We start from the raw sequence: 16,219 nt of genomic DNA on the forward strand, positions 1-16,219 counted from the left end.
ATTTATGGCATATATTAATGCATAAAATTATGAAACAAAAATTCTAGTTTAGCCCACTCAATGTTTTTCCACTGATAGCACCAACAACTAATAATAATAATAATAATGAAAATAAATCACAGCTTTCTTTTCTAGATATGGTACCTACTTGTTAAAATCGAGACGACGGAGAAGTTGGCATGATTAGCCTAAACCAAAATTTGGTTTTCTATGCGACTTCTTCAGTCATACCAAGAAGATATGTATTTACCTGATAGGTTAGCCTTTATCAAGGGGGCCCTGGGTTTGATTCCAGGGAGATCGTGCTCGTTCCATTCTCGGTCTTGCCACCTCCGTCTCTAGATTCAAAGTGCTTCTGTTTGTTCATGAATTTCGCCTAATGACCATTCATTATCTTTATATGAGAGTTATTATACGTTACTTTATTTATCAAGGCAACGCACAGTGATCCAGAATGCGAAAAAAGTCGGCAAAAATAGAAATTTTGACAATTCGGTAAGGGAATAAAACATTACCCCTTCTGTAAACTACTAAATGGGGCATGAAACTGCCATAATTTTTTTTCTCTAAATTTATTATTTGTTCTTGTTTTCGGGCCTCAAAATGGCGGTTTGTAAAAATGGAATTTTCGAACTATATTTCGTACTTCTTTTTAAGACTTGTAGCAATTATTTTTTTGCCGAAACATATAATTGTGCTAGGTAGGCTCACAACTTTTCAGTAATGCACAGAAAAAGAGCACACATTTGAATTACAATAAAATATAATGTTTTTATTTTTGACTTGAAAATACAAAAGTTATCTTGAGTTAACATAGCTTTCGCCGCTATTTCCCGCGACGATTTCTAAAGCAAAGGATACTTTACAGTATTGCGAAAACGTCACGGGAGAAAAGTTTTGCTACTTTTTGCTATTTTTGACAAATTTAGCTTATTTGTGAACATGTGCTCCGTTGTTAATGGGTCAGCTGGCAACCCTGAACAAACGTGGCCACGTGTGCTCGCGATAGGGGAATAGGTCATCTCCGATTTTGCTATCAACTGATGATTAATACATATAGAAGTAGTGCAGCGTAACAGGAATTTATTCAAACGTCCCCAACAACCCCTAACACCTTCCAAAACCTTCATCAACACCCTCCCTAAAATTTTCCCCAAAGACACGGCTGCGTAAATATTACCCAGAAGCAATAAAATAGTTATAATTACATTAAAGCATTTGAATAACAATATCTTTATTGGTTAAACTAATTGTATTAATTTTGAAAAACTTTATTGTATTTCACAATTGATAAAAATGAGAGAAAAGATCATGTTTAAATACCAAGCTGAAACGCAGGAGCGCACATGTGGGTGAAATTTACACAGGCGATATTTCTACGGCCCTGTGAGGGCAACTAACGAAGCCTAATAACTGATTCAAGGTCATGACATTCGAAAGTGTTTACTGGAAAGGTACTGAGAAGGGTCGCTTCAGGCACACTCATTGGTAAAGATGAAAGAAATGTTTCAAAATCTTTTGGGTCATTTTTACCCATTCACCTGTCCTTGCGGGTTAATGCTGATGGTGATCATAGAAATCCACGAAACATTATTCCTGAAAAATCTGATGAAGATAGAAATTATCAGATTAATCATTTGTTTCATTCGTGTTAGATTCTATAAATTTTTAAAATATCGCTTAATATTGTGTTAAGACCTTTAGTGTTGATGTGTCGCGGTGCTGAAGCAAAGTATTTTAAGGATATGAAAACTGTTGCCGAAAAGAAGATATTTTTCTTAAAAATAATTTCAGTTGACTTTTAAAAAAATGTAGCTTGTAGTTGCTTTTTCTACACTCTATGCAATCTCAAAAGCAGATTATCAGTTTTGAAAAAAAGTAGCGACAGAAATAATAGGTGATAAACTGAAGAGCTTTGCCAGGAAAATACGTCTAAGTAACTCGCATTCACAACCAAACTACATTTAAAGGAAGAAGTATAGATATCGAAACTAGTAAATAAATATTATTTAATGCCTTAAAATATATTAATTTATATTGAAAGTGATTTAATAGGAAATCTGTTTTCCTCGCTTTAAACATTTATTGCGCATAAATTTATTTTAACGATACTTCTCACATTTATTATTATTATTATTGCTATTATTATTTTATTACTATCATTATAATCGTTATTTTTGTTATTATTTAATCTATTTCTGGACGGTGTTGCCTTGTAATGAAGGGGTCCCGGTTTCGATACCCGGTGGAGGTACATAGCACAGTGGTTCGGATCCCACTTTAAACTGTAGGTCCAGTCCCGATTAGCCTTTCTGTGCATAAAGTGGACTTAAAACAACAATTCAATCAATCAATCAATCTATTTCTGGAAATGGATTTCGGTTTCCAAGTGTATTGTTTAGTTTCAGTGTGGTTTCAAGTGTGTATTGAAATAGGCCAAAATTATACTTTTTGTATAAAAATCAAAATAACCAATTTCATGTAAATTCTGTGTAGGCTACCTAAAATGTCAATTTTACCTTAAATATGCTAATCTTACACATATGTATTGATTTTGGGGTCAAATAGCGATCTCTTGATTTTTGCCGATTTTTTTCGCATTCCGGATCACTGTGCAACGGTGAGATTGAAACGGATGACTGTACAAATACATACATAGGACCATGCCTTTCCAAGATAGTTCAACTTAACCCTAGCTTATCAGAGAGGGGTGGGGGCTGTCAGACCCACCACTTCTATTTTTTCGATTTTTCAACCTTCAAAATTTTTATATAAAATTTAAAATAAATTACATTGTTCCCTAGGATGTTCCTAATAGTTCTGTATGATTTTATGTTAAAAAAAATGAAATTTAAATAGGAGACAAAATGCACTAGGTGGACCTATCAGACTTTGAATGCGTGTCATTCGAGACTTTCGTACCAGTGAGTACAATTGGTTAGTAGTGATGGTAAAAAATAAAAATAAAAGTTAAGTAAAGTGCTCCCCTGTGCTTTGCACCTCGCCATGAAGGTGTATAGGGGGTGTGATGACGTTCTCTTGATCACGGCCGAAGATGGGGCTGATGTGATCAGCACCACGCCCCTGGCTGCCTTCCCCACCCCCCGAGTTTCCTCCAGGTAATGATGGTAATTTTTGTAATGATTATAATTAATAAACCACTGCAACTCTTTAAACAAAATAGCATTAATGAAACATTAATAAGGTTTTTGTGAATTTTAGTGAATAGTAAAATATGTGTGTGGCACTCATGCAATAATTGGTTATTATTTCTTATTTATGAATATAGTTTTTTAAATTATTATAACTAATAAGTAACTGCACACATAAAATCAACAAAGCAAGCAGTTGTTCAATAACAAATTGGTTTCTTGAATTTTAATGATAAAAAAGTGGGCCTTGAGACCCAGTACGTTTCTCGTACGCCACGGGTAATCTTTGGTTAACACGTTTACACAGACCAAAGAAGTTGCTGTTACAGATATTCGTATAATCTATCCCAGGAATCTGCGGAGCAATGCCGCGCATAGCGGGAGAGAAGGGGGAAATCGAGTGCTGAGCGAAGCAGTAAACGCTGCCGCGAAGGCCGGTAACCGCAGTCGTTTCCCCCTCCACGCAATCCCGTTCCCTCTCACGTGTTCATTGATGGAGACGTCTCGCGTCACTACTTGCGCAGAGACTTATTTTCGTTCGCTTGCTCCAGAGATAACCGAGACAGAGTATAGGTTTCTCAGTGTTCTTCATCTTTCCAAAGTGTGTCCTTCTCAACAAACATCGTAAATCATTCTTTTCCACTTTACTTTAACGCTCATGTTCTGTAATAACTTTCGTGTACACCAGTCACATTTGTCCCACTCATTCCAAAGCTACGCTACACATAATTTCCAATCGTGTTTTCTTCGATGCTGGTAAAAAAGCGCCACGAGTACAACACTTAACAAAGTTGTCCCAAATACTAGGACATTTCATTGTGTAACAGCGCTATTTCGCTGTTCTTCTACTTCTTTTCTGTCAGATATGGCACATAACTTCTAATTATGTTTTTTAAAGAAGAGAAGACATACAGCAGCGGATTTCAGTTGTGAAAATTATGAGGTGCAGTAAAACAGGGCTTTATGTGAAGCTGGAAACCGTGCAAGGGAAGAAAGGTTTACTGTCATAATCTGGTCTGCTAGAATGGAAGTTTGTATGTGTGTCTGTGTGTGTGTGTGCAAGGAAATACGGATAAAGGACATCCACTGCAGGAAAAGAAATGAATATATTATACTGGTCATACGACCGTAAAACTCGTTGGCAACAATGCAACATCGTGAACGTCCTTAAGACAGGATTAGTGGTGCAATCACAGAGGACAACCTTCCAACTTTGGATGGAAGTCAATTCTATGGGGGGGGGGGGGAGACAAGGGAGCAGAATCTAAGAGTAGCAGGGCAAAAGGATACTCAAGATGGAATTAGTATTCATCTATTTCTTGCATTTTTCTTCCAGACGGCCAAGGGCATATGCAGGAAGGGGGGGGGGCACAGAGGGAAAATTGCCTCCCTCGATTTCTCATTTTATGCAAGTAAAAATAAATTTCGTAAAATTATCTTGCTCGCTTCAATCGCAATATCTGCTTTTCTTACAGTCTCGTCAAGTTCAGAGCCGTAGCTAGGAGGCGGCGGGGGTCAGCCCTGGGGTCGAAAGTTCTAAATGAAAAAGTTTTAAAAGAGAGAATGCCACGGCGACCCGTGAAATTATTTGTGCCCTGTTCGATATTGTTTTCAACTTGCAAAAAAAAAAAGGATCTAATTTTTTGTTGCTTGCTTCGCTCGCAGTGTTATTATTTTCTGTCATGCATTGTAAATTACCACAGAGAGAGAAGTAAGAGACTAAATATGTACTTCAGACTGTTGCTGCTAAAATGTTTTCTGTTAGATGCATGAACAATTATTTTGAGGAATAGGAGAGCGCACATATGCGAGATAATTTATCTCATTCTTGTTGATTTTTATGAGATGGATGAATTGATTTTGTAATTAATTTTAATAATAAATGTTATATATATATATATATATATATATAACATATATATATGTGTGTGTGTGTGTGTGTACAGGGTGGCCCGAATAAAAGTTGAATGACATACTGTTCCGCAAAACTAACATTGTAGGTTTGTAATAGGGGTTGTGGAAAATGTTATAGTGCATATGACTTCAAAATTCGAACTCAAAATTTTAAATCGCTACGACGCTAGGGGTCCCGGGATCGAATCCCGGCCTGGGCATGGATGTTTGTAAGTGTCTATTCATCAATTTCATCATATCATCACTCAACTCCATCTTCGCAAATTAGCCAAAAGTGACACAAAAGCGAAGTAAAATAAAGCAAACAATCAATCAAAATTTTAAATAAGAAGGGGGTATGATATATCAAATCAGGCTAGAATTCCACGAGAAATGAAATGGTGAAGGTTTATTCGACGTATTTTTAACCAGTAAAAAGTTATGACTGAATTCCTGCACCAATTTGCTCCTTTTCGGGGTGTCAGGAAAAAGCATTAAAAGAGAAAGGCAGGGGAGGCAGACGCTTGGCTCCCTTCCGTTCCGCCCCGTCCCCCAACTGACGTTAATGAAATATCGTATAAAAGTAGAGTTCATTTCTAAGAATGTAACGATTTTCACCTTTTCTAAGTGGTGTATTCTGCATGATATCACTTTTCCTGCTGATAATACCAAAAATTAATTTTGTTTTTGTATATATATATGTGGGGGGGAGGGGTGACTTTCGTTCAAGATTCCAGCGCCGACCTGGGCGTAGGTGATTTCTCATTCATTTATTTCCTGAAATCGTCGCGATTAGCCTAAGTTTTAACCAGTTTTAAGAACTGGAAAAAAGCATTATATGTAGATTGTTTTAAAACATCACGAACATTCTGATGACCACAAAACATCATCTGTAGTACGGAAAAATTATTCTAATAGTGGATCGTTAGTGACAACACTAATTAGTGGAAGACATTCAGAGGTGAATCAAGAAAACCGACACTACATGTCGCTGTTGTGGACGCATCGCGGTTTCTTACTATTCAGGCACTTGCTTTTTGAGATGATGAGTCTGACGCAAGCCTTAACACAGGGATTTTCATGGAACTCTTGAATTTAATTTCAAAATGAGGCGATATTATTCGGAAATGTATTAAACTTGAACCTTAAAATGCACAATCAAAATTCGATTCAAAACAAATTAATCTACCTAATGTCCACACTTATTCTCAGCAAAATAAGCCAGAAAGTTTATGAGGCGAAAGTATTCGCACTGATGCCAGATGAAACAAAAGACAGTGCGAGAAAGAAACAGGTCGTATATTTGTATCGCGGGCAGGTAAAAGAACGCTTTTTAGGATTTACCATTCCTCAATCATTAGATGCAGATTCGCTCTTCGCAGATATCAAAATCAAAGAACTTATTTCCAAGATCTCAATAGATGCCTGTAATTGTGTAGCACAAACATATTTTGGAGTTGTAGAGTCAGAGGTGCACTCGAGTCAGAATATTTCTTGAATTATCGGATAACAGTAACCATTTTCAGATTTTTATTCCTGTGATATGATTTCCCTGAAAGGTGAAACGCAGATTTTGCCCAAAACTCTTCAGCGTTATGAAAGATGGAACGAAAGTAGTCATAATGTATTCTTCGATATCCTAGGAAAATATAAATTGGCATTTCACAAGGTTCACACTCTAATTGTATTCTCTGTAACAATCCCAGTTTCCAATGCAGCATGTGAAAGAACCTCTTCTTGTTTGAAACCTTTGAAAAGCCTTGCTCGAAATAGGATGTTGGATGCCAGTTGCCTCATTTGGCTGTCCTTGTTATTGAGAAGAAATGTCAAGTCTTGGACGTACCGAAGGTGGGCAATGTATTCTCCAAAGCACATAGAGGGGAATTGCACTTCACTAAGTGTCTTTCGTTGTTTCTAATACTTAAGAAAATTTATTTCTTCCGTCATGTTTATTTTGTAAGAAAATTAAACTCTTCGAAACATTTTTTCGTCATTTATATTATTATCTTATAACTTAAATATTTATATCAGTAGTTTCATCTCAAGAAAGACGATGTCTTCCAATACTGAAATAGGCAACTAGAGACAATGCAACATAATTAATGTCTTTATTAAAACAAATCATCTGGATCTAACCTAGGAAGTAAACGTCCACTCTCAATAAAGGACAAGCATAAAACACCATACATGAATATAATAATAAGTATTTTTATTATTATACATTTATATTTATTATATGTAGGGAGCGGAAGTTGATGACCTAAAATATATAGGTATATGACCTATAGAATGTCCTAAAAAATGGGGGAAAATGACGTAAAAAATGCAAAAAATGATCATTAAATTTGTTAGTTTCAGGTTCAAAATTGAAATGAAAAGGAAATTGAACAAAATACAATCTTACTTTCAAAAAAACGACGCAACAAAGATTGTCACCAGTTCAGCAATTATTTTGCTCGTAAATTACAATCCTGCGAGATATACGTATATAGGTCTATGTTCACCTTGGTGGAAAAAAGTCTCAAGAATATTACCAAAATGAAAGAAGTGACAAAATATGACGAAACAATACACCGAATATTGCGAAAAATGACGGGAAAATGCCGAAAATCGGGGAAAATTAACTAAAACCTGAAAATTGTCAAAAAATGAAATAAAAATGCACTTTAGAATTATCTTTTTTGAGCTCTATAGGAAGTGTAATATTGTGTGTGTATATATAATGGGCAATGTGTCCGAGATGTCAGAAAAAAGATGACATTTCATCAACTTCCGCTCCGTAATTATATGTATGTAGTGTTTTCGTGCGTTTTAATGTGACTGCCCCTGTAATATTTTCTCTTCCCCCATCCGCCCCCCAGTCACTTTTCCCTGACGCCGTCACTGACCTGAACTCCCCTCTAAATACGTCCTCGTGTTCCTGTTCTTTTTGAAGTAACGAGTAACTAGCTTTTCTTTACATTTTCGAATGGAAGGAAACTATCTTCCCCAAATTTCTGCCATATCCAGGTCCGTATAGAAGGGTAGGCTAAGGAGTCTGCAGAGAGCAAATATCGTCCAATAAAAAACAACATGACCATGTTATATTAGTTTCAATGACAAAATATAATATTCTTATTTTTTAAATGCTTCAAATGTTACTGTTAAAGAACACATTTACTGTAGACATGTGTTTATTTAATACATACATAATGATATCAACAATGCAGAACACAATAATGCCCAAGGATTTGTTACTTCGGTTTCCTCTGTTGAACGTAGCAACACAAAGAATTTCAAGCTGCACCATTCAATTCAAATGTTTTCACACGTAAGCACGACATGATACATCGCCTTAAGTAATCAATTAGTAGAGGAATAGGTGAGTATTTTATATGGTAGTGTCACGTTAGATAAAATATAGGGAAATTCTAATGACCACTTTTAATGTGTATTTTCACTACGACCTAGATGGATCAAGAAGTTAGGGTTGGTACCGTGGCCACACTACAAATTCATTTTCTTTTATGTATAAATGGAAGTAGTTTCACTTCGGGTATCTGATTAACACAGCCACCAATTTTTTAAAGTGTATTGTAGTAAGTGTTAGGGCTCTGTGAACGAATTTAGTGGCGATAGAGCAGAGGAAGTACTCATATCGAGAGTCTTTTGTCGGAGCTAATTGAACGCGATTTCGTCCAATGAGAGAAGCGACTTCCAACTTACAGTTTCGTGAGAATATCAAGTGGTCCCATCCTCGCAAATATCCGATATCTCAATCGCACTAGTTAGTCACAGATTTGCATTCAATTTGCTTCAGCTACTCTAGATCTTCTACCTCATTTAGTACAGCGTAGTCGAGTAGAGAGCGCTCTCCACTTCGGTACGAGCGGTTCCAGGATTGATCTCTGGCCGGAACCCGGAAATTCCAATTGCACGATTGAATTCATACGGAGCTTAGGAGTAGCTCATGGAACTAATAGAGAATAATGCCACCAAGAAACACAACATGTTCGAAAGGAAGTTTGAGTTAAGTATGAAACTAAACACTCTGTGCAGAATACATACAGCTCCTACTGTCCACGAAGTTTTTATTTCGTGAAAACATCTATGCTATAATGAACAGTGTCAGGGACGATGAGTACGTAGAGTACATACCTACAAACAGAATTCGTGGACTTTGAGTACAGGGGAAAGCCAAGAGGGGTGGGGGTAAAATCTGCCTTGCTGGAAGTGGCAGATGACGTGGAATTTGCGTACATGTCCTCCGAGGCCAAGGTGATAGTTTGCTACTTGTAATTTTACAAACTTCCATTTCATGTTTTTTTTTTCTTTTTCCTTTTATCCAGACTTAGGACTGCTGTGTAGAGCCTGCGTGGATCACAACTGGTGGTTTAGAAGGTGTCTTCTCCATTATCATGGATGTCCTGAAGGGGGGCAGGGGGCCGTAATTTATGTTAATTACTACAGAAGGACGTTAAAGGAACATGAAAATTTCAGACTGAAGCAGTGTTTTTCAGGGGCCATCATTATTATGGGGGGAGAGTATTTCTTTTGAACCCGCCCTGGGAAAAATTGCCTTCCTTGCCCCTATCTGGAAAACTCCTGTGGACGTCAATGCCCATTATTAAGTTTGGAAAAAGATATATATATATATATATATATATATAATTATTGATTGAATTCATTTTGTTTAATACAATATATCAAAGTTCTTAATGATAGAATTTGTTTTAAATTAATATCTTTGAAAAGCCAGATCTATATATTGCCTTTTATTTTTCTTTAAAAAAATCACACATTGCGGCAATATTACAAATTTAAGAAGTTCATGAAAATATATCTCACTACAGCTTCACTATACGGGCAAGTGATCGAACACGTTTTCCTATGTCATTCCATGTTTCAAAATAATTCAAAGCGACGCAAATAATCGTGGTGGAAATCCACAACAACGAAAACCCTTGTGGTGGTAACTCTTTGCTCAGAAGCAAGACCACAACGAAGAGAATATTTATGGTAGTAACCCTTTGCTCGGAAAAGAGACCATAAAGACGAAAACCCTGGTGGTGGTTACCCCTTTGCTCGGAAGGGAGCCCGAAACGAAGAAAGCCCTTGTGGTGGTAACACTTTGCTCAGAAATGAGCCCACAACAACGGAAAACCCTTGTGGTGGTAACCCTTTATTCAGAAGATAGCCCATAACGACGAAAAACCTTGTGGTGCTAACCCTTTGATCGGAAGTGAGCCCACGACGACGAAACCCCTTGTGGTGGTAACCCTTTGCTCGGAAGTGAGCCTACAACGACGAAAATCCTTGTGGTGGTAACCCATTACTCGGAAGAGAACCCATAACGACGAAAACCATTTTGGTGGTAACCCATTGCTCGGAATAGAGTGCACAACGACGAAAACCCTTGTGGTGGTAACCTGTTGCTCGGAAGAGAGCCCACAACGACGAAAACCCTTTTGGTGGTAACCCTTTGCTCGGAAGTGAGCCCACAACTACGAAAATCCTTGTGGTGGTAAACCTTTGCTCGGGAGAGAGCACGCATCGATGTAAACCATCGTGGTGATAACCCTTTGCTCGAAAGAGAGCCCACAACGACGAAAACACTTGTGGTGGTAACCCTTTGCTCGGACGAGAGCCCACAACGACGAAAACTCTTTTGGTGGTAACCCTTTGCTCGAAAGAGAGTCCACACCGACGAAAACCCTTTTGGTGGTAACCCATTGCTCGGAATAGAGAGCACACCGACGAAACCCCTTGTGGTGGTAACCCATTACTCGGAAGAGAACCCATAAGGACGAAAACCATTTTGGTGGTAACCCATTGCTCGGAATAGAGTGCACAACGACGAAAACCCTTGTGGTGGTAACCCGTTGCTCGGAAAGGGGCCACAACGACGTAATCTTTTTGCTGGTAACCTATTGCTCGAAGAAGAGCCCGCAACGACTAAAACGCTTTTGGTCGTAACCCATTCCTCGAAAGAGAGCCCACAATGACGAAAACCCTTGTGGTGGTAATCGTTTGCTCGGAAACGAACCCACAACGAATAAAACCCTTTTAGTGGTAACCCATTGCTCGAAAGAGAGCCCACAACGACGAAAACCCTTGTGGTGTACTCGGAAGCGAGCGTGCATAAAATGCCTGTATTTTTTATGAATACGGAAACTATGATGATTTGAAACTGTGAAACTACAATGATTTGTACTTTTTACTTAATACTAAATTAAAACCGCAATAAATTGTAATACAAGAAGCACGCCAATATTTTTATTTTACTATGTTGTGAAATCTTTATTCATATTAATACCAATGTTTTTTAGGGAAAACTGTTGTTTTTTTGTATGAACCCGAATTCCTAGAAGTAACTAAAGATACAGGCAAAAAGGTGCTGACATGTGGAAAATAGGCACGTTAATTGGCACAAAATTACAAAAAGCCAATAATATATATTCACGTTCAATATTTAAAACAGCTGATTACCCGGCGTTGCCCGGGTATTTGTTTATCCCAATCTTCTATTAGACACGAAAATAATGAATTCTAACTATAGTGTAAAATGTAACTAATTTTAAATGTGATCGTGAATGTCACCAATTAGCTTATTGATTCCGAAAACTATGGATTCGACACTAATCTAGGTCATTTGTGGCACTTTTTTCCACCCCCCATGCCGATAGGTGATAAACTTAGCCTTGAACCGCATTGGAAGTGTCACGAAAACTATGGATTCCATTCACAACACAGCCTGAATGTTAGACAACCCGAGAAACACTATCATTTTGCGTATTGCATAGAGTAACGGATGTTTGTTTGTGCGGAATTTAATATCGGTGGTCCTCGATTATCTTTACATTTCACACCTTCCCACCCCACCCCTAGGTGTACCAGGGTGTCTTACCCCCGCAGTATTTCTTTCCAGGTTGCAAGTGATACACGTACCAAGTTTGGTTGAAATCGTTCCATACGTTGGACAGTTATGCCGGACCAAGCAAATATACACACCCACACACACACACCCACACACACACACACACACATACAACCATTTTTATATATACAGGGTGTATCCAGGCTGATGATACAAATTTCAGGGATGATGAAGAAGGGCACATGTATCAATTTAAGACAAGGAACCTTGGTCCGGAAACGACTTAGTCGAAAGTTATAAGAGCAAATCGGCGTATGAAGATGTAATACTTTTATTACCTGCACAAGTTTCACAAGCTGCTACATTCACAATAGTTGTTCAAAGTGTCGTCCCTCAGCTTTGCTCTAGGCATGACATCGTCGCACAAAGTTCTGGCGTACCCGTTGGAACAAGCCCGGGGTCGTTCGAACAATGTCACAGGCAGCGAGAATTCTTGCCAGGATATCCTCTTCAGTCTCAACAGGTGTCTCGTACACAAGACTTTTCACATGACCAAACAAGAAGAAATCAAGTGGGTCAGATAAGGTGACCGAGCTGGCCACGGAACAGTTTGTGAAACTTGTGCAGGTAATAAAAGTATTATATCTTCATACACCGATTCTCGCTTATAACTTTCGACTAAGTCGTTTCCGGACCAGGTTCCCTTATCTCAAATTGATACATGTGCCCTTCTCCATCATCCCTGAAAGTTTGTATCATTATCACGGAAACACGCTGTATATATAGAAGATGAAAGGATCGCATTCAAAGTTTCTTATGCAATATATACTACTTTCATATCACTAGAACTGTAATTTCAAAATGCACGCAAATTGTATAATCTTTGATTTAACGGAAGCAGGATTTATATATTATGTACTTATTTTCAAAACAGAAACATTTAAAAAAAAATATATGCCCTAACGACAAATGGAAAAGTTTTATAAGTACATCAACAATTGCTGTGCATTCATGATGAACAAGAAGAGAAAGAATTCGTCTGAAAAAATTGTTTTTATCCTAAAGAATGTTCAATTTTTTGTAGGTCATTATGAAATAAATTACAATGGAATAAGTGTATGTAGTGAGGTTCTGTTAGGGTCATTATTCACGGGCTTCCCCTCAAGGCGAGGAAGGGTGAGTTTTTTCAAGTAGTCATCTACTATGGACATTGAAAGTGGCGTCAGGGGTGATCTTCATTTTTGTCGTGTTTATTGAATACTTTTTCTGGTCATAGTTAGGGTCAATCGAGTAGAGATATAAGAAATAAGAAATATTTGGCTGAGAAAAACTACATTACTACAAGAAAGGCACCAAAACACACTCTTCGCAGGTGAAACATTACTTTCTTCCTATTTTGAAAAAGGCAATTATAGGCTCCATAGAATTTGCTTTAATAATTGTGCACTGAAACCTACTTCTGTATTAAAAGAATTTTGTTCTGATCACAGGAACAAAATAGGCATTTAAGGCAATATCCGGGATTTAGTTATTTAAGATTTCCGAGATAATTTCTTAATGAAAATATGAGTATGCTTGATGTAGAGGTTAAAATCGGTAGCAAATATTTATGACTGTAAATATATTTTGTCTTTAATATTTTTATCTCGTAAGGTTATTTTTATGTGTTCCTCTTCGCACTCATTTGATAACTTTAACAATTGCTGTTATTTATTATATTACAGTATTTTTGATAGTTTTTATTCCTCAACAAATTGCTTCTTTATATTTGCTGTTGTGTGGAAATCTTCCAGTGAATATTAGAGTTTTACTCAGTGCCATCTGGTGGGTAAATTAATTACATTTAATGAGAAAAAACATTCGTTTATTTGAAAATAGTAAAACATAGATATATTTTCAGAATTATTGAATTGTAAAATAACAATTAGTCTTGTAATTATATTAAAAGCACACCATCATTTCTTTAGAACATTGTTCTTGTAAAATACTGCTGCCTGTGTGGTAGAGTAATCAGATTTTCTGACAGGACATCCATGGATTTGTACGGGGAGGGGTGTGTGGGGTTGCAGCTATAACTAAAAGAGCACATGTTGTTTATCACCTCTTTTCTGTCAGTTTTGGCTAATTGTGACAATCAGGATGAGTGATGATGCGATTAAATTCATGAATGGACACTCACAAAGAACATACATGCCCAAGCTGGGATTCGATCCGAGGACCCCTGACATTCAACCACTCTGACACGGAGATTTTCTATTCTCATATATTTCCGTTTTTTCATTTCTCTCCTATTTGTTTCTCCTTTTGCTTATCTTCTAATTTTGCTGCAGGTTAACCTTACTATCTGTCTCGTTCTTACTGCTTTTTTTTTGTTTCCTTACTTTCTTACCATAAAACATCCATACATTGTGAAATCATATTAAAATCTTAATCAATACTGAGAATATATTTGTCTCTTGCCGCAGCTGTAGTAATCATCTCATCAACGCAAGAAACATGCAAATCCCCAGAATTGGTCAATTTTCAAAATGCCCCTGCATATATTGTTAGCCACGGTACTTTCATATCATATCATGAACAGACTGCATGCAATATCTGCTTCTAAGTAATAAATAAAGATTTACAGTAAGATTAAGGCTGCAAGTATTTCTATGGAAAATAACAATACTCTAAATTTAAAAGGCACTAGCAATTTCAAAGAGGTAAACAATATTCGTCTGGATGTTTTGCAGGACATTTCGCAGGACGCTGTTGAAAAGTAGGACATTTTTGGTATTTTGGAGTAGCATCGCAGACCGCAGGACATGACCCTCAAAGAAAAAAGGACTGTCCTGTGAAAATCAGGACGTCTGGTCACCCTTCTGTGTGGAGTTTTCTGTGCGCATAAGAACTGTTGTTGGGCTAGGTTTTTTATACCTAAAAATCACCAAAATATGCAAAATAAAATATGCTCTTATGACCTAAAATTTTACAAAATATGCACTATAATCTGAAAAATATGCCCCTATAACTGGACTGTTTCAAACATCAAAATATAACATATGCTATTTTCACATATGTACAATTTTTAGTTCACTTTATGGGCCTTGAGTTGCAATGCACAATGAATACTTTCTGTAAATTATCAAATAAAAATTAAAAGGATTTTGGTGCAGTCCAAGAAAAAAAACCTGGAGTGAGCATGGGAGTAAGAAAGAATCCACTTCGAAAATGGCTGTATATTTCTTTAAAAAGCGAAAATATGCTGAATATGACCGAAAGTAAATCAAAATATGCTCTAACACACAGAAATGGCCAAATGTGCCAAAAGATGCCCTTATAAAGCACATTAATTCAATTTGTTTCTTCACAATATGAATTTCTATATTTTTAAGGAACACATCACCCTTACCAAAAGAAATATGCTAAGTCATAAAAATCATAGCTCTTGATACACAGCGTGTCGACAAAAAAAAACTAATTTTTCACACTTGATTATTAACAGTATTATTTCAATGGCCTTTCGGGTGTTGATCGCGCCCCCTCCTTTCCCTTAAAAAAAACAAACTCTCCGCACGTATTTAAACACGCATTTAGCAGACCGCCGTGGCAGTGTGATTGGCACAGTGCGCTACGACGTCAGGTGTCCAGACTTCGAATCCCAATCTGGGCAAGGGTTCTCCTTGTTATTGTACCTACATCAATTCCATCATATCACCATTCATTGTGATCATCGCAATTAGCCACAAGAGGCGAAGAGCAACGGTAAATAACCAATATCAATCAATCAATACAACGCACGATAAGTTACGTTTCTGCTGTCTAAAAATTTTCCGACGTCTTCTAGACGTTAATCTTTACAAGAAATACATTCAACAGGAGGACCGTCGCTTTTATCTACGTATCTCCAGTGATACAGTTCGCTTGTTCACTGTATATAGTTCTCTTAAAATGTATTAAAGCAATAAGTACTTGTTAAAAATCAAATACAGTACTTACCAAAGTGTAGATGGCACTCACGTAGCTTCCTTTCCGTACAGATCTCCAGCAACAACACGACTGCATGATAGCCATGTTGCGTCCTGCACAACTGTCATCAGAACTATATTTCACGTGAAACACACTATGCTTCTTCGAAGTTCGTGCATTGTTTTAGTCAAATCTTACAGTTTTTGCAGATTCTAGTATTCTTTTCTCGCCAATCTGGTTAAGGAGTACTTGCGCCAACAGACTTGGAATAAAATTGCAATATCTCGTGGTTTATATGGAGAAACACGTGTTTCTGTTGTGAACTGTGCCGACCGCGTGAGCAACACTGCACATTACTTATCGACACCGA

At 37.2% G+C, this 16,219-nt stretch overlaps 1 protein-coding gene across 1 annotated transcript in view; it reads right to left on the reverse strand.

Moving 5' to 3' along the window:
- The window catches only part of LOC145991713 (uncharacterized), a 659,814-nt gene extending 643,818 nt beyond the window's left edge, over window positions 1-15,996 (reverse strand). Inside the window, exon 1 of the mRNA XM_083127771.1 lies at window positions 15,880-15,996. Coding sequence (XP_082983897.1) covers window positions 15,880-15,954 — 75 coding nt within the window. The 5' untranslated portion in view covers window positions 15,955-15,996. The remainder of the gene's footprint in view (window positions 1-15,879) is intronic.
- Window positions 15,997-16,219: the final 223 nt, after the last annotated feature.

The sequence above is a fragment of the Lepisma saccharinum genome, chromosome 8 (assembly GCF_977018435.1).
Source record: "Lepisma saccharinum chromosome 8, izLepSacc3.1, whole genome shotgun sequence".
NCBI lineage: Eukaryota > Metazoa > Arthropoda > Insecta > Zygentoma > Lepismatidae > Lepisma > Lepisma saccharinum.